At 37.3% G+C, this 19,830-nt stretch overlaps 1 protein-coding gene across 3 annotated transcripts in view; it reads left to right on the top strand.

Annotated features, from left to right (window-relative positions):
* The window catches only part of GBE1 (1,4-alpha-glucan branching enzyme 1), a 169,916-nt gene that overhangs the window by 19,981 nt on the left and 130,105 nt on the right, over positions 1–19,830 (top strand). For all 3 annotated transcript variants that reach the window (XM_068691224.1, XM_068691217.1, XM_068691208.1), the window contains exon 2: positions 15,939–16,108. In XM_068691224.1, the coding sequence (XP_068547325.1) occupies positions 15,939–16,108 (170 nt within the window). The remainder of the gene's footprint in view (positions 1–15,938; positions 16,109–19,830) is intronic.

The following is a 19,830-nucleotide window of genomic DNA, read 5'->3' as shown; positions in this document are numbered from 1 at the left end:
TCGTGTGGTGGTTTCACATTCCTGCAGGTTTGGGTGATAAAGAAAAAGAAGGTTCCCCTTGGCCTCATAGAGGCATCCTGGTGTTGAACAGCAGCTCTGTCTTTCAGCTCAGGAAGGAGATGTATTCCCATTGCCTTTCCTGAGGGCTTACCTTTCTCTGGTTCAGAGTACTCAGCAATATACCTCCCTCTTGAGTTAGCTATCCAGGAGGAAAGACTTGGAAATTGCAACTGTAACATTTGGTTAAAAGGTTAAAGAAAGATGAAGAAAAATCTTTAGTATTGGGTGATATACAGTATGAATACAATCTTGCATCCATAACGCCTTTACTCCTAAAGAGTTTTATACTTTGGTGCTGAAAACTCTGGACGTTTTTGTCAATAGTAAATCACTTGGTGTTTCCAGAATGCTTTGGCACAATACTCTTTATATAAGTCCGTGTGTGCAAATTTCATGTGTGCATATGTGTACAGTGTGTATCATAAATTTAAATAGAAATTACAAGAAATTAGAATGGAAATAACCAAGTACGTTCCTTGTGAACATGTGGTTACTGTAACTGTAATGCTTCTTTAAGGTGATAGTGACGTAAAAGTTGATTTGACACGCTTCAGTGACTACATGACCTGATGTTAAATTGCATGGCAATTGTGCTAATATGGTATTCGAGGAGGAGAAATGATGCCTACCACAACAGCACAACTTTTTTTCAGGGTAGGAGCTGGGTTGTTTCATTTGTGTTTTTTGTCAGTTTTAGCATTGTGGCATCCCTTTTTCTTTGTAGGTGTATTTATGTACGCAGATAATGAATGCAAGCTTAGCAGAGGTGTATGTGGTGGCTGGTAACCGAAGATATATTAGAATGTTTTGGCACTCGCAGCGGTTGTATTTCTGTCATTATCTGCATTGTTGTTCTTATATCTTGTCACATTCTTTGTTGTGTGAAACTGGCTAGCTTCAATTGGTATAAAGTAGTAAATACTCTTAGATTAATTCTGGTTGGCAGGGACCCTGGGATGTTCAGTGTCCCAGCATCCTGCTGAGAAGCAGGTCAGCACTGACTTCAGGCTTTGGTCCACTGCTATGTTCCTAATGGAAACTTCCTTTCTCCTCTCTAGTTGGTACCTCCTGTCGCTTCTGCATACATTTTACGTGAAACTGGTACAAGATGAAAAATTTAACATGAGAACTAAGGAAGTTCTAACTGGCAGTGCCTAAATTGTATATGTTAGGGGAGGAAAGGATAGCCACCTAGGCACCTGTGGGTGCTAATGTGTGTGTGTGTGGCCTTGCAGAAGGTAATCAGCAGTTCAGGCTCCTCGGGAGAGGAGGAAGAGGTTGAAGAATTGAATTTCGGGGGAGTTTTACAAATGACAGATGTACTTATGGAATAAGTACCCCAGCTACTCTAATATAACAAATATATTGCAATAGGAAAAGTCACACATTAATTCTTTACGTACCTAACAATATTCGATGCCTCAGAAGTCTTTATGAGCTTTGTTCTGGGTAGATAGCTCCTAAACGAAGACGTGAGGTTCCGGATAAATTGAAAAGCTTGTCAAAGCTGTAGGTCCGTGGCTCTTCCCTGATGCTGCTGCGTATCGAGCTGAACGGGGCTAAGGAGGCCGTGCTGGCTGAAGCTCTGGGGCTAACCTGGCATCCCCCTGGCTTCTGTTCGTAGGCTTTGCTTTGGCAGCTCTCCAGCCTGAGAATTGGAGCCAGTGGTGTTTTCCTAGGCTTAGTTCCAAAAAAGAGATGACTTCAATGTTCAGTTCTACCTGTTGTGGGTGGGGGAGGGCAGAAGGAAGGGATGTTTAAGCACCTGATGTAAATACTTAGATAATTGTGTGTATACTAACATCAAGAGTATAGTGCACTGCTTTTTTCTATTCTGTACCTCAAGGATAGACAGGTATGTCTAATACACTGCTTGAGAAGTTGTGAATCCTCTGAATTTCTCCACAAAGAAGAAAAAAAAATCATACTAAATAGCCATAGGAACGTCATTGGATGGAAAATTGGTGACAAGGAAGAAGTCCTGTTAAACCTGTAGTGTGTAACTATGTTGCTCAACCTTTGTGTTTAAGCATTCGCTTCAGATGGATAAAGTTAAAAATATGAAATTTTGATACAAGGCGTTCTGGGTAAATAAAGCTTCTGTCAAAATCTGATATGAAAGGCTTCTCTAACTTTAGTACTTGCTTTAGATGGTGCATATAGAGCCTTAAGCAGATGAGATGAATAAGGAACTGTAAAAATAGACTTTCTCCACCTGGTTGTCAGCTTGCTTGTCTTTTGTTTCTGAACTCCTAGCATTAGACAAATGTCAATACTTCCATGATCTCTGGAGCTTTCTCAGTAACCTTGTCAAAAAAGCAAGATCATGGCCGTGTTTCAGTGTGCAGCATATCAAGAAGACTGACCCTGGCAATACCAGGCTCTCTAAGGGGGTTGGTGTGGGAGTGTGAGGTTTCTTCTTCTGCACCCCCAGATAGCAGCAAGCATCCTTCTGTGAGTCCCAGCAACCTCACTGCTTTGACTATGTAAAACTCTGGCGTGAGCTTCGGTGTCTTATGGAGGCTTGAGTCACGTTTTGGGCAGATTATTTGTGAGCACTGGTGCAGTATTAGTTGTTCTCCCATGCTTCTTGTTTACAACTTTCCTTACCATTCAGAACTTGGACCATAAGCTTCCTAATGCAGTGACAGACAGGTTGAATTACAGACAAAAGACTGACATATGCTTGGAGACTGCAAAGCAACAGTGACTTCTATGATTATCGGGCTGTCCCTGCTAACTTCAAATACAGCCACGATCCCGTCAGAAGGCAGATGTCTTGGAAACTGTCATATGTCCTTCTGAGCTCCAATCCTGTGAAAATAGAAATGTGGGTGAGAGGAATCCAGCAGCTGCCGGGTAGTGCACATTCTGCAGTTACGAAGCCCTTACCAGATTCCTGACATGCAGCAATTCATGTAGCTTCCTTCCGATAAAAGACTTGTGTCAAAGCGATACAGTGGCTTAGTGTTTCAGAAGAACAGGCAGAGTCCATAAAACTTGAATTCCTCTGTTTTCTTAAGAGGCTCAAATATTTGGTATAATAACTTCTGTGAATTTGACATTCATACAGCTATTCCTGAGATGATGGTACAAACCAGTTAATGACTGACCAGTGCTTCTCAGCTTTTTGCTCCTTCTTACCAAAGTTTGGAAGAACTTTTTAGAGTGCACCTTGAAAATGCTTGGCTGTGAATAAAGTAAGCCTTTGTATTGTTGGTTGCTGCTGTGAATAGTTGCATGCATACACGCTTCCTGATTGCTCATCTTCCTTGGGAATAGGCTTGATTACCCGGGACTAGTTAAAGATGTTTCTTAAGTACCCAAATCCTAATTACACTTCTAGTTTATTGATATTAAATTACAAGCATTTTGCACTGCAGACTGTACAGTGAGTTGAGTGCTTGGCTTTCCATGTTGGTCCTGCTAACAATGAAGGCAGTTAAGAATTACGCTTAGGCAAGCTTGTGCAGTGAAGACAGCATGGCACTTCTGATTAGGTGCCTAAGGCTGCTACGATTACTTAGCAGGTAAAGTAGCTCTGTGTTGTTCCTCTTCTCCAGCCCCAAATCCCTCTAGGATCTTGGTCTATAGTCACTGGAGGAAACATTTTCTTCCTTAAAACTCTATTCTCAACAGGCTGCTATTCTTCATTGGCATTACGGGGAACCCAGCTAGCAGACCAGGCTCACTTGGTAAGTTGAATCTGCAATCAATATGAATTGTGCTATAGAGCCACTGAGCCTAAATAGAAAAGACTTATTGATCCAGCCAGTGAAGACTGATCGAACCGCCTCGGCTGTCAGCCAGAAAAGTAAAAGTATACCTTCCTTCCCATCCCACGCTTAATGCTTGTTTTTCTCTTCTTTATATGTAAAATAACATAGAAGTGCTTCTTTCCTGGAGCTTTGTGAAGTTTTCTTTATAGCATTAAAATACAGAGAGGTAATCTAAAAGTGGGCGATAAATAACTTACAGGCTAGGAAGAAAACCTACCTTGGGGGTCTATTTGTGCTTGTGAGAGGAAAACAGAATGCTTATTTAGTTGATATACATGCACATCTTGAAATTGAGGCCAAAATAATAGAGTTTAAAGGTTTATTAAATTAGAGTGGAGCACTGCAGGTTTATGCTTACGCTAGATGAGGGGGAAAGCTGTTGTAGGGGAGAAACTTTTGCTGTAGTATAGAGCTTGGTGATTGCTGTGGGTACCCTTCTTCTAGCCAGCTTTTTGACAGCCTCTGGCTATCCATTTAAACCTAGTTAATCTGAAGTTTGACAAAGAAGCAGCTCTGTAGTGAGGTTTTTTGTTTGCTTTATGGTTATTATGGGATGAGAAGACTTTTGTTTAACTTAACTTTCAGGTAGTAAACTACTTGAGCATGTAAGCCATTGATCTGATCCATTAAGTCAAGACTCTTTAACTTTTGGAACAGATCTTAATAGGAAATGAAGTAAAATTTATGAAAATCAACAACTATGTTGTAACTAGAGCAGTTGCAGAGTTTTCAGGTACAAAATTAATTATTTTTTTTTTTTAATTGAAAGATGTCCCCTCTAAAGTGGGTTGGGAGGCTAATGGAATGACAAATATCCAGTGTTTGATCTGAAAATTTGAAATAATCAGGAGTGACTTCTGACATAAACTTGTCTACCAAAATTTTTGCCTACCAACTAAAACTTTTGCTTCTTAACTTCTTGGGGGTTATTTAGGAGGATAAATCATTCTTAGTATTGAATTGAGCTTCATTTATGCCAACTAAAATCACTTGCGGCATTCCAAAGAATGTGGAAGCCAAATTGATGCAGCACACTTAAAAATCCAAATTTGAGAAGAAACAGATGGCTTCTTATGTTTACTGCTGTGGTAAGCTAGTAAAAATAAAACACATTGAAAACAGCTTTTTTTAAACAGCTAAGATGAAATGAAATAGTCATTGAAGTCCAGACTATCTTGTCACGATGTGCGGAGCTTTTAAAACCCATAGGAGGCACGTGGGCTGATCCTTACCAGGCAAATAATTGCCTTAGAAATAGTACTGCCTGACACTTGCAGGTTGGTTAAGACCTTCATGAGGCAGTAGCACTTGCCCACCAAAAAGCATATCATAAATTCATTCAAAGTTCCTATATTATCTTCTGAAACCTTTGCTGTAGCTACTGCTTTTAGCTTGTGTTTTGATTCCAACTCAGTGCTAGTACTCTGGGAATTGCTGACTTCTTCCCTCTCCCCTTAACTAGACCTAGATACCTATTAATACAAGGAAAGTTTTTTAGAAATAGCTGTCAGTGGAATAAAATGGGAATCGATATACTCTTGCTTACAGCTTCATTAGGAATAATTCTAGTAAATAAAATGTTTGAGTTGTCTCTAACGTAAGGAGGGTTTAAGCATATGCTAATGTGGTTTGTAAAAAACGTTTTGGAGCTTTCCGCCAATAAATACATTCTTCTGATAGGAAAATAAATTTTGATGGGCAAGGTGGGGGCAAAGATGGGACCTCTGCCCTACAGTGTGCAGGTAAACAGTGCTGAAGAACAACAATTTGGGTGCTTAAAGCAAAAATGCATTAATAAACCAGATGGATGAATTTTTGACTGTATTGTGCCGCTATTACAAACAAATTAATAACGGTGTTTTTTTCTGTAGCTTACCTGGGGATGTGATTAATGTTCAGTATTCCTTCTTCTAGTCTGTTTTGGCAATATGAAAATGAGAATGGTTAACAAGAACACTAATTTGAAATTAAAGCAATAAATCAGAGTTAGTGAAGTACGTCCTGCAGAGTGCCACACTCCTCAGCTGGCGGTGGGAGCAGCATTTTGTCCCGCGTCCTGTGGCAGCGTGCCTCTTCATCAGCTACTGTCTTTCCAGTCACGCTTGTGTTCACGTCTCTGCTACATGCTCTGCTGATTACCTTGGAAAAGGGCAATGCTGTAACTGTTCAACTGACCTTTCAGTTTATTTTCTCTTGTGTAATATGAAACATGAGCTAACACAGTCTTAGTCTACTGATTTCTAGAAAGAAATCTGTCTCTTTACATTTCTGCAGCTTCTGCTCAAATATGATGGAGTTTCTCTGTAGTTATGTTAATTTGAAAAGAACTGCCTCAAATTGCTTTTGCTTCTCTGTTAGGATGATATCCAATTATTACATCTAAAAGAAGGGTTTTTAGTGCATAATTTATGCATAATTAAGGCTATTTATCAGAGATAGTGAGACAATGACTATTAAATGAAGAAACTTAATATCTAAATTTGTTTCTCTGACAAATATTTAGATGTGTATAACAAAAAGCATGCTACTGGTAAATTTGTTGCTGTACATACAAAGGGAAAAGCTTAAAGTAGAGCCTTGAGACAGCAATTATAAAATGCTTCTTAAGACTGTTCTGTTGTGCCAGGGAAGCTGTTTTGAGAGCTTTGGTGTATGCAGAATATACATAGCTGTAGTGCTCCAGAAAGTTGTAACAGCTTAGCATCTTAGAGGGGGCTTTGTGTTTTGGGGTGTCTTTCAGTTTTTAAAAACAAAAAGTAACAGTATACCTTTTATATCTATAGAGGGTAAAAGATGAAGAGATTGAATAGCTTTCTTGTAGCAAGTGTGGAAAGATGGAAAGAAATTGCCTTTTGCTTATTCTATGAATCAGTAATTTGATGCATTTATCCTGTGAGGTGTCTATGTGAATCTAATAAAACTGAAGGGATTGAAAGATGAACAAGCATATGAGGAGGGTATGAGAACATCTAAATACTGTGGGGAAGGGGTTCTTAGAAGTAGATGGGTTTAGATAAGCTAGTGAAGTAATTATTACTAAATGATTGCATTGTTTGCACTTGATGCATCTTGTAATCACTTTTGCTTTTGGTTCTAAATCAAGGACGATATATATTCACTCTGTGGCTGATGGCAAGACATTGCAGCTGTCAAATGTGGGTGAAGTTGCTAAATTATCTTAGTGTGTACGGGAGGGAAGAGGGTTACTTCTACTCCTTGGTACTGTGCAGAAAGCATTGTGCCAGAACTTAAGCTGGCAAATAATCTCCTTGCTAAAACACTACTGAAGTATATTCGACTTTAATATATTTCTAGTTTATTAGTCTTCATTTCTGTCAAAAATAGCAGCTGCTGGTAGGATGTCAAGAAAAGCTCTGTGGCTACTCTTTATTTTCCCAGTTTTGTTTTCATAAATACCAGACTGTATATTGTCGATAAGACTCAAATTGCACAATACCACTTTTATTTTGGAAAAGCTGATGCTTAATTAGTAACTCTGTTCTGTGTACTTCCAATAGAACAAGAGATTACCCATTAATTAACCCCAATCAAATATTTCCTAGATTATTTTTTTACGATACTCTGTTTAGTTTGGGACAAAGCTGTGCTCTCTTCATACTGAAGTAATGGGATGTCCAGAGCGAGTTGGGATTTTACACCCTTGCTCACCATGGAAGGTGCCTTGGAACTGTAACTACTGAGTTAAGGTGTTGTGGTACAATTGCATTGCAGTTCCTGTTCCATTTCCTGTGAAGCTTGCGTATTAAAGATTTATTCTAGTTGAAGAGATGCACTCTAATGCATTTACCTATATTCTTGAAGGAGCTTTTTTGGATGTAGCTAATGAAAAAGCCATTTTTGACAGCTCCAGCAGTAGCAGGCACTGCTGAAAGTTTTTCCCTCACTCCATTCAGTTGAGTAAATTTTAAGGAAACTTTCTGTGAACACCAGAAAGGTGTTCACACCAGAAAGGCAGAGAGACAAGCTGCCTTCTATGTTGGAAAGCAAAAAATGAAAATTTGCATGTTGGTGTTAATCTGCGGAGTAGAGAACAACTGGAAAAGCTGCTTTTGAAAATTTTGGCTTTCTTGTATTTTTGTTCTGTGCTCTAGGGTCTTTTTAGTGGCAAGTAGCAAGGGAAACTTCTTCAAGCTGGACCATACCTTGAATTTTGAGTACTTCCTAAATGGTAGGAATCACAACAAATGATTTAACTCGTTAAGTTTCTTACTGCAATACCTGTATATCCAAATTACTTGAATAACAGTTAACTTTATTACACCTAATAGGGACTTAATATCTTCAGACAATCTGCAGAATACTTTAGTTTTCAGCTAAGGATAAAATGAGTGTTAGATTGCCTCTCTCCTGGGATGAAGAGGCAAAGTACTTGTGTAGTGAAGAATTTTAATACTGCAGCTAGAGCCTCTGGGATGTTCTGATTTAGCCACCCACAGACAATGATAATGACTTCAGAAACATATAAAATCTTTGCTTTTAACCCACAGAAAAACAAAATGAAATGTCAGACTTCCTGTCTCTCTGTAAACATCACTCGTTGGTGTCCTACACTTTTAAAACATTCTCTTGGAATTCTTCTAACGCTTGAAAGGTTACATGCTGTTCAAATGTTGGTTAATCTATTTAAACATATTTAAACTTATTAAAAATTCATTTAATCTTTCTATGCAGAAAGTGCAGGTCAGTTGTCTAAAACTAAAGCTGATTGAGGTTACGATGCAGTAGTTCTAGTGTTCTGAAATAGTAGTACCTACCTGAGATTTACACCGTCCTTAAACGAAGGAAAGGTGAATAAAGGAGGTGGAGAAAAGAACAAAATGAAATGAGGAGCTTTTGTTTTGGTAACCTTTCACTAGTGACTAGTTAAAGAAACAGTTATGAACAGGAATTTGCTTCTGCCACTTAATACTAGTTCTCGTGCACTTGATTTGTTGGACTGCAGAAATCTGCTTTGGGAAGAGCTTCATCCTACTCCCATCTTCCTTCAATCTGTCCCCTTATAGGCAACTGAACGAAGACAGTGTTACGGAAAAACAAACTACAGAGTAAAGGAGAAAATGAAATGCAGGGATTTGATATGCAGAGCAGTGACTCGCTGCATTGGCTTTGGTGTTGGTGAAAGCATTTGTAACTATGTCTTCATATCAGTATCAGCAATATATTAGAAAAAGTTATCTCTGAATGGCCATGTGTTCTTAATTTTGAAGTATTCAGAGGTGTTGTATCTATGCTTCTAGCTTCCGCTTTTATGTTTTTGTTTCCTTTTTTCCACTATGAAGCAGTAGGGGACACAGCAAGAAGAGAAGTAGCCCTTATTAGTGGTGACTGTTTCATGATTGTCCTTCTCATATTCCCACATATTCCTCAGGCATGAACATGGAAAGTATTAAATTGTACTACTTTGGCTTTCTGGGAAAAAACGGTGAGTACAGAGACCTCATAACAGGGCTTCATGAGATGGCAATTACCAGTAGCGTGGTTTACAAATGGGGTTAAAGAGGTCTGTTGCTCTGGTGGACTGCAGTGGATTGAAGATCTTGTGCTTTCCTGATCTGGTAAGCCTGGACTGCGTGGCTCTGCGTGGATGTACCAGATCAAATTTGGAGGCAGGAATGCCTATTTTATAGACAGGCTTCATGAAATGCCATAATACGTTGCTTGTTGAATTCAACTAGTTGCCCAGAGGGTTGTGGCAGACCAGACTGGAGTCTGTTCTTACAGCATAGTTTTCTGAGAGAATTTTACTACTGCTGCTGCTGGCCACTTTTTGAATAGACCCAGAGTGTTAGAGCTGCTTTGGTGTGGAACATTATGACCCAAGTGTTAATATCGTATCTGCAGGTGCAGAGCTTCTCTTCTTATCTAGCTATCAAGTGTTTTTTTCCCCATTCCAAAAGGGAGCTGTTGCTGCTTATATTTTCAATGTAGGCACTTAAATGATACCCGTCACTCGTAGTTGGTGACAACACTGCAAGACTTTGGACATCCATCTCTAAAGGATGGGCTGTCTGTGATAACAGGAGGGGATCTGCAGCTCCTGAACCTCTTGATACATAAATCAAAACCAGCTGTTAATCCTTTCTCATGTTCCTGTAGAAGTAGTCTATCAGAACTGAAATCAGCATTTCTTCTATTCCTTATTTGCCAGTTTTTCAAGTGGGGCTTTATGTAAATAATGCATTATTGTAGAAAAGTAAGTCTTTAAAAATGGTGGCAGTTTACCTCTCTGTAGGATGAAGAATAATCTGTACCTAGTATTATATATATTGTCAGTGTGGATGCACCGCACTTCTACCACTTTGGATTTTTCTTTGTTGCAGGTTGTTGACCGTTCAGTTGTCCACAGGGATCATAAGTTAGAGTGGATCCTGCAAATGATCTGGAATAAAATAACTAGATATCTACCTATAACAAAACAGGAAATACTTGATGGCTAGATCTGTCTGTCCATTTCAGCAGGTCCATTTCAACAGATTTGACATTACCTAGTTCTTCTGATGGCACGTTAGCCCTCAAACAGAGCTGCTGAATGGGCATGTTGGGGAGATGCTTGCACATCAGCATGGTTCTCTAGCACTTCTCCAGTCATAGGAATAGGAGGGGGGAGGGACCCAAGCCAGTTTTGATAACACTGCTCTGAAATTTCAGTTACTCTGAATAGCATTGTTCTTGGTACATAATTGATGGTACAGGAGAGGATTTGATGACCTAGGCACTCTTTGCTTTTCTATTGCCTGTTTTATGTAATGCTGATACAGCTTTTCCTGTGGTGGAGGAGAGTGGAAACTTGAAAAATAGGACCTGGTGTTCCCCTAGGAGGCTTCAGGAGCAAACTGATAAATAGTATAAGTGGTATCTCAAAACATCCAAACAGTTTTTCTTAAGGTTTGTTGTTTAAATGAGGGGAGAAAAACAACAGAACAACAACAATCATTTTACATTTTCTATTTCTGATCTTTCAGTCTTTCCAATACCTACATTGACTCTAGCTTTATTTTTAACACTGACATTCCTGCAAGTGTTTGTATTTATTGAGAAATGGGAGGATTTGGCTACAGAGAATACCTTACTGGACATTTTCTTTCATATCTTTTTCCCTTTGGTGTCTGCAGAACTGGGCTTTCCATATGGACGCCAGATATCATTATCAAAGCCTCTCCTATTTGCTTTCATGTTCTGAATAAATTAGCATTAATATTGGGCCAATATTGTGGAAATAAATTATGGCACAAAAGCTAGTGTAGACAAAAATCTAAAAGATGAATAGCTACTAAAATGAACATCATAAGCAGAAGAGAGACTAAAATGATTAATGTTAGTGTTGACACCACAGGTCTTAAAATAAGCTGATTGACTCTTCTATAAACTGCAATAACTATGACTTACAAAAAAAGGTGTGAAAAGGGGCATAAAAATGTTCTGAAATTTGGCAGCCATCTTAGAGTGCAGCACCATACTGATTAAAGGAAGGTATTTTGTATGCTGCCAAGGCCTTTTTGGTTATATTTGTTTCTGTTTAGATTCCTGCGATGCATAAGAAACTAAAGCTTATTTGGATAAATACAAAGGTTTAAAATATTAATACCACCTTTTCCTGACACCTTACAAGGTGGCCAGGAAGAAGTTAATACCTCGTATTGCTTTGAAAAATAAATACCAGAAGGCTTTACGTGGAGACTTGATTCAGTATTCTAACTTGCCATTAGACTTTAACTTTCTACCAGAAGTCTTATTTCACTAGGACATTTAAGTTTGGGAAGAAAAGGGAAGCTAACTGATTGTTTTTGTTGTTTGTTTGTTTGTTTTTAAACCCTGTAGTGAAACTACTGATTTTAACACCTTTCTTTTATTTTTAATGGAATCAGTTAGTTGAATGAAGTCAGTGATGATAGGAAGTTGGTTTTATGGGTTTTTGCACATCAGGTGGGTTTTGCCCATCATGGTTATCAGATAAATAGAACCCTATTCCTTTGACTAAGGACTGTTTATCTTTGCATAGCACTGAAAAAACATCAAACCATCTCTTTTTCTGACCTTTCTATGGTATCTGTATGCTTCCATTACATACGTTTTAGGTCTCTAAGTACTTAAAGACAATACTTGAATTTGTTTTTTGAGGTGGTAGAAGTATGAGGAATAGCTGCTCATCTGAAATGTTGAAATGAAACCACCCTAAAATGACTACTGAGTTATACAGTCTTTACTTCTTCATTGTGAAGCTTATTTTTTGGCAAGTTACCCACTTTCTGGATAGGCATTGTATGATGTCATATTTGATGTTTTAATTCTGCTGCTGTGGAAAGTCAGCCAGTTCTTACACTCTCATCATACAGTTCTAAACAGGGTTGTGTATAAAGCATGGGATTCAAAGCAACGCTATATTACAAACTATTAATATAACAAAAACATCATTTGAAACAGGGTCAGTTTTTAATGATTTTCAGTATTTCACTATGAATTTCACTATGAAATACAGAAGGAACAGGAAGCAAGGATGCTTGTAAAAGAGCTAGTCTGTTACGAAGTGTCTTGTTTCAAGTTGTATGTATATGTGCTTGAAGAAATGCCATGACTGAAGTTCCTTTCCTCTAGGAAGTCTGAAGAAAACACCTAACTTTAGTATTTGGTCTTTAAAAAACATTGGTCTGTAAGTGGAGATGAGTAGAAAGGATCCGGGATTTGAATTGCAAAGGCCCCCTGGTATGGTCCTCGCAGCCCTTCTCAGCACATACATGAGCTTGCTTTTTCATAAGAATTCCTGGAGCAAGAAAAGCTCCTGGAGCAGTCCTGCTCTATCAGCTGTACTTGGCTGTACTTGGCCGGTGTGTTTTGTGTCATGCATGTCCCCAGAGGAAGGGACACAATGTATGTTGTCTTCCACTTAGATGTGACCAGTTCCCTGAAAGTCCGTGAATCTTCTTGTTACTCTGTGTGTGTTTTTTTTTTTCTTTTGTCACAAAGGTAAGCTGTACTTTTCAAAACATACCTTGTAATATTTCTCCAGTGCCAACTTGAATATTAGGAAGTAGAGAAATCTGAAAAGGCTTTTCACAGTTTAATGAGCAACAGCAGGCTTTGAAGGTAGGAGGGCAGAACAGCCTTTAGTCCTGGCTTCTAGCTCTAGCTGTTCCTGTTAATTCTCTCTTTATGTCCACAGTCATGCAAGATTCTCACCTTTGAATAGTCCCATGTGACCAGTTTGGTTATAGTCAGTATGACTATGTATGTCGCTGAATATGGCAACTTCCAGTGCTCACAGGGAATTGCTAAATGTGATGATGTCTGATACTTTTTTCTTTTTTTTTTTTAATATATATATGATTGTATGCTATTAGTGCATAATAAACCTTTGGGATTGCTTAAACAAGAGCTTTCCTGTCATTTTCCCTGTATGATTCTGAGGTTTCAGTTTGGAAGATCATAGGATCATTGATGTTGGAAAAGACCTCCAAGGTCATCTAGTCGAGGACCAGGGAGGTGATTGTCCCCCTGTACTCAGCTCTGTTGAGGCCGTACCTCAAGTACTGTGTTAAGCTTTGGGCCCCTCACTGGAACAGGACATCAAGGCCCTGGAGCATATCCAGAGCAGGGCTACGAAGCTGGTGAAGGGCCTGGAGCACAAGTCCTGTGAGGAGCGGCTGAGAGAGCTGGGGTTGTTTAGTCTGGGGAAGGGGAGCCTCAGGGGAGACCTCATTGCTCTCTACAACTACCTGGAAGGAAGGTGTGGGGAGCTGGGGGTCAGACTATTCTCACAGATCAGCTGTGATAAGGCTAAAGGGAATGGCCTCAAGTTGTGCCAGGGGATGTTTAGGCTGGAAATTAGGAGATCTTTCTTCTCAGAAAGAGTAGTCAGGCATTGGAAGAGGTTGCCCAGGAAGGTGAATGTTTCAGTGATATAGAAATTAAAGGGTTTTTTTGCTTTCATATAATCTTAGCTTTAAGTTTCTCACAGCTGGATCATAAGCATGCACTTAACTGAATGCTCTCCTTTAAAGCAGAAGCGGGATACAGAACTACAGTTCTGTTCTGTTTTGCAGGACCTTCAAGGGAAGATAATTTTGTTTTGTGGCTGGATGTATTTCATGTTTGGAGATGAGTTTTTTAGAATAGATCACAACACAAGTAATTGATCCATTTTAAGAGCTGGTGGCTTTCATGAACTTCAAGCAAATCACTATTCTAAATTTGATCACTTCAGACATTTAACAAAATTAAAAACGAATACTTTCTAGAATATCACTTAAAACAACTATGGAGGTCACTAGTCGTTTCAATATTCATTATTTCTGTAATGAAGATGCAGCACTAATGTCTGAATTAACTTGCTCTGTCACAAGTATTATGCTCTTCTATAATATAATTAGTATATTTTAAAGAATAACTTGAAGTCAATCCACAACAACAAAAACACAAAGATAAATAAATGAAAATAAATTCCTTTTTCAAGGAGAATCATTCAGTAATGGAGTAATTTTTCCTTTGCCAAATGCCACATGATGAACTTCTGAGGCTATTTTGACTTGCACTTCTGTATTTAACTTTTAATTTTATTTATATACATTTTTCTACAATTGCAGTTGGTTAAAGCTTGTCAAACAAGTTTGTGTGCGTGTGTATACATGTGTATACAGGTAAGATGATTATTTGTAAATCTGGCCAAATATTCTCCCTCAAGTGCTACAAATGGAAATGGACTTTTAAAGGAATGGTGCAAAAAGTTAAAATATTTTTGCTATAGTGTATCCTGAGGCATTTTTCGAATCTTGCTGTTTTTAAAGGTGAACATCAGTCTTTGGAATACAAACCTACTGGGAGATTAACCTTGAAAGTAGTTGAAGTACTCAAAATTAATGTTACCCTATTTCACTTTAACCAGTAAATTGACATTTTAATCCTCTACTTTGAACTAATGAAGACCAGTTCTGAAACAAACCCTTAAAACAAGCCTGAGAGCAGTGTACAAGACCTAACACTTCAAGCAGATTACTTTTCTTTTTCTTGTTGTTGTTTTAAACCAATGGAGTATAATACCATAATGCTGTTTGCTTCTTTACTGTTTGTTTATAGTTTTTCAAAATATAGTAAGTGTAATGAGGCAGGCAAGTTTTTGTCCAGATTCTTTGTAGTTTTTATACATTTCAGAACCCTCCTTTCTATTTTTGGAGAACATGGGTACACTTCTAATTTGCAAATAGAATAACTCTGCAGGTAGCTTCAATAATATTTTAAACTGAAGCATTTTAGCCATGCTTCACAGAAGTAGCTTACACGTCAGGAAGAAAAGTTGACAGTCTTCTATGTACAATGTGTGCTTGATATGTGTTTCTGAATTGTTGGGAACTCCTTGGAGAAAGCATGGAAAAGTCCAACAAAAAACTTCAACCCGTTACTAGCAGATTTTTACATTAGAGGTTTATGGCATTTCTAGTCCTAATAGGGACTGTTATTGTAGAGTACAATACCAAATAATGACGTCCATAAAGTAGTAATCTTTTTTCTCCAACTAGTTTCAGTGGCAAGGGACTGCTCAATCTTGCTGATGGTCTTTCTAGAGAGATTGTTTAGGGAACTACTTTCTGCAAGTGCCAGATTATTTCCTCCATACTTGCTATATGTTGCATTACAAGTTTTTCAGTGTCCTGAGATCCTGAGATTGTCTGTTAAAACTGGCTGTGATAGATGTGCCAGAGCAAGACAATTATCCCTGTGAGGCCCTTGCCCAGCATTAATAAGACAGACAAAAAAGTGCAAGGCTGTTCAGAGTGTGAAATTCTCATGTTGTGTAGTAATGCTATGATTTTTGGACTGCCAGTCAGGATTCGCAGTCTTAAAGTATAAAGAGTTAACATAAAGTAGAGAAAATACAGATGTGAAGATTTTAACTCTGTTCTGTGTTGCAACTCTGGAAAAATCATATGATTAGTTTTGTTTTCTATTTCTGTAGAGTGATGAATCCAATATTGTAGTCTTGGGACACAGTGTGACAGTGTCTCAATGTGGTCTTTATGCTCTTGCATTTCTCAATATAAGTAAGACACTTGCTAAGCTTTCTAAAAATGTATCTGTTTTCTTTGAAAGGTATGCTCTGTTTTACAACCGCTTGAAGAGCATTGAGGAAAATGAAGGTGGTCTTGATAAATTTTCAAAAAGTTACAAAACCTTCGGAGTTAACCAATTTGTGGATGGTGGAGTATATTGCAAAGAGTGGGCACCGGGAGCAGAAGCGGTGTTTCTCACAGGTGACTTCAGTAAGTATTTTTAGGAATATTGCCTCTTTACTGCACTGTGTTTTAGATCGATATCCTTTCACTTAGACAGTGTTGTAGCAATGATAAAATTCTAATAATAAAAATGTGTGTTGTGGGTTGCTGGTGTAATGACATTTATTAACTTAAAGTAATAATCTTTTACTCCATATTGCAATAACCTAAGAACATGTGTGTTTCTGTTGTATGGTCAGTATTATGTGCATCTATTTTTATACCCATAAAGTGATGGCTTCTCTAAAAGCCCTAGCCTGATCATGCTGCAGCTTTAGGTTGAATGTGTCTAAACTACCCAAGGTTCTTCCTGAAGGTCCACTGTTAGGCTTCTGTTAAACGGTATGCAGGGAAGGAAAAGATAACAGTGGAGTAACTTGATTTATCTTTTTTTGACTGGTCTAACAGCAGTGTTGTGTAAGGACCAAGGCCCTTTGTGACTCCCACTAATTATGAGAATCTAGAAAAGTCCTGCAGGAAAATGGTAACCTAAACTCATAAATGAACGTAGTCATGAAAAAGTAGGTGGTGTTTCCTCTTCCCTCAGAAGAATGTTGTTGGCAGAACAGGAAGGTGGCACCATTACAGTGGAGGTGTTCCTGTATTGCATGGTCGGAGAACTTAGGAGACGTTGATTCCATTTACTTAAAACTTGAGACAAAAGTAGCAATTTCATCATTCTTCAGAAGACTAGCTACACTCAAGTGAGTCATGTTATGCAATCTCCTAAATGCAAGTCATATGCATTTTTGTTCTTAAATTCTGCAATATTAATTCTGCTTTCTCTTTAATTTCCGTGTGCTTATATAACTTTAAAATAACTTTAAAACTCCTTACACATGCCATTAGCTGTAGTATGTAGTGGTTCCTTTTAAAGTACTATGGTTAAGCTTCTGTAAAATGTGTGCAGTTGCAAAGAAATTGATTACTTTTTTTTTTTTCAGATCCATTAATATTTTTAATAATTCATAGCACTAGGTGTTACTACTGTTTTATCCATACTCTCAAGATACACTCATAAGCAGAATAACCAAAAGAAACAGTTAAATATTCAAATTATGATTTAGTAACTAGGCATCACTCAAACTGTATCTATTTTAATTGTCAGGATTGTGTTGTTTTTTTCTTTTAAGAACTTGATTTGAGGGTCCATGTCACCTATTCACTGTAGTAACCTGAGTATGTAGACGACAATTATTTTTAGAAAAAAAAAAAAAATTAGAAGACTAACAAAGAAGTTCATGCAACGCTACTTTCAGCCATATGTTGTTTGATATGATTTAACCTGCTGAATGACAAAGTAGCTCTTCTTCAAATACTCCTTGTGTTTAGTTGGAATGGATGTTGGTAAAATAGGTTGATGTAGTACTTGAATTTTAATATAGGAGTCAGATACATACTGTGATTCCAAAACTGAGTAAGGAATCATGAATATAGTTAGATTACAGTGCCTAGATTACAGTGGTGCTAGATACCAGTACTGGCTGCAAGATAGCTAGGGGAGGGTGTTTTAAAAGCTAAGCTTTACATGTATAAACACAGACAATTTTTCCTTTCCTCTTCTATACTGTCTGCAATACCACCTCATCATCTACACCTTAAGATTCTTTTATGTGATGGGAATAGTAGCCTTTAGGTGAAATTACTCGACACAATTCAAGATTAAATGCATTTGTTTTAAATATGTAACTTACTGGTTAGTTGTTTTAAAAACAGACTTTTAATGAAATTAATGCCTAAGTTTTACAAAGACGATATAACTTATTTTGGCTTTGGAGTGGGGGTTGGAGGGAAGTACCTGTATACCAGAATGATAGCTAAAAAGCTAAAAACCTAGATGATCTTCTTTAAAAAAAAAAAAAAAAATCAATCAAACAAAAAACACTCCTACTACATTTAAAAATATCTTATGCAATACATCACATAAAGAAGAAATTTAGGCCTAATATCTTGGAATAGTTTTATCTACGTATTAATGAAATGTGCTAGTAAGAAGTCAAAAGAATAAAAATAAATTCATTTTAATGTGGAAAAAACTGCATTTGTCCTATATATCATCTTGGTCGTCAGTCATAGTAAAGTATTCATTCCCAAAGGGGAAGATAATGTACTCAGAAAGCCTAGAGGAATGGAAGATTGTCATTCAATTCATATGTGCTTTAATAATATTCTGATGAGAAATTGGGTTGCAAAATCCTAAGATTTAGAATCAGGTTGCTACAGATGCGTTTAATTAAAATTGAATCCCTTTAACCTTTCTTTAAGTTTTTGAACAGGTTAAAGTCTCAAACTAAATTTATGATCATATCATATTTAAATTGAATATCAGGATTACTTTTAATAAGATTTTTTTTTTATAAAAGCTCAGGTTTAGAAGGAGAGAACTAATTCAACCCCAAGGAGGGGGTTGAAATGTTACAAGGAAGGAAATGTCAAACTTGAAATGACAGCAGCTGTTCAGTTTTAAACTGAAATATAATGGTATATAATATTAAAAAGTTAATTTATGCTATGTTTTTAGTTCTGTTGTGGATAGATGGATAGCAATGTTTTCTCAGTCATTTACTTAATCTGGTATTGTCTGAGTTTCTTTTATGTGTTTGGTTGAACGATGAGGGGAAAAACACAATAATAAATGCTGCTATTTAATCTGGTAAGATAATGATGTTTGAGGATCAAAAACTAGTGAAAATGATAATGGCAGGTGCAGGCTGTGTTACAGAGAACTTAATTATGAATTCTGAAAGAATTTTAAGTTGATAGTTTGTAATCGTAGTTGATAATGACTTTACTAAGATAAACATGAATAACTTGTTTATTATATACATGTGTATGTGTACATATTGTTTACGTTATATACATTTGTAAGATTGAGGCTTTACACTCTTTTGAATTATTTTTATGCCTTATAATAGGCAATAAAAGCTTTGACATTAAGATCTTTCACCCCAAATTATGGGTGGTATTGTCTTTTTGCTATCTCCTGAGGCACTTGTAATGAATGAACTTCATTATAAGATTTTAGTATCGTTGTATCTTCTGGGGAAAAAAAAAAAAAGAAAAAAAAAGAATAGCATACAAATCTGTATTTGGATTGGAGAATGAAAAACATAAATTCAAGAAAATGCCAATATTTACGGAACTCCTTTTTGTCTGCTCTTTAAAACTTCATAACTAGAGATCAAGACACTATACCTGTTAGTAGTCAAGTATGTTGTTTTTACACTGTCTGAAATCTATTAAATGAACGTTAGCAATATGGTTTAGTGGAGGACTTGTTAGTGTTAGGTCAGAGGTTGGACTCGATGATCTTGAGGTCTCTTCCAACCACAATTCTGTGACTCTGAACATTTTAAAACATTAAGTTTTGTCAATCAGTACTTACTGCATCTCAGTACATGAAGTGTGTGAGGCAATTAGTCAGCTGAATTTCTGATACAGACGCAGTATCAATGTTATAGCTACCTTAAAAGCTCTGTAATAACACTCAGTATTTTATTTGCATGCTGTATTGCTGAGGAACTTGTTGACTGCTGGCAATTTATTGCTACTTTACAATCAACTATTTCCAAATAAGTCACTGAAGTGCAAGTTTTGAGTGTAACCCATGGAATTTATTTGGGGAATTGGAATACTCAAAGTTGTACTTGGCCATGCAATGTCTCAATATGTTGTCTGTAAACATTATTTTAATCAAAATTTAAAAAGTT

This window comes from Anas acuta, chromosome 1 (assembly GCF_963932015.1).
Source record: "Anas acuta chromosome 1, bAnaAcu1.1, whole genome shotgun sequence".
NCBI classification, from domain to species: Eukaryota; Metazoa; Chordata; class Aves; order Anseriformes; family Anatidae; genus Anas; species Anas acuta.
The sequence above is the reverse complement of the archived record's forward strand: the minus strand, read 5'-3'. Positions and strand labels throughout refer to the sequence as shown.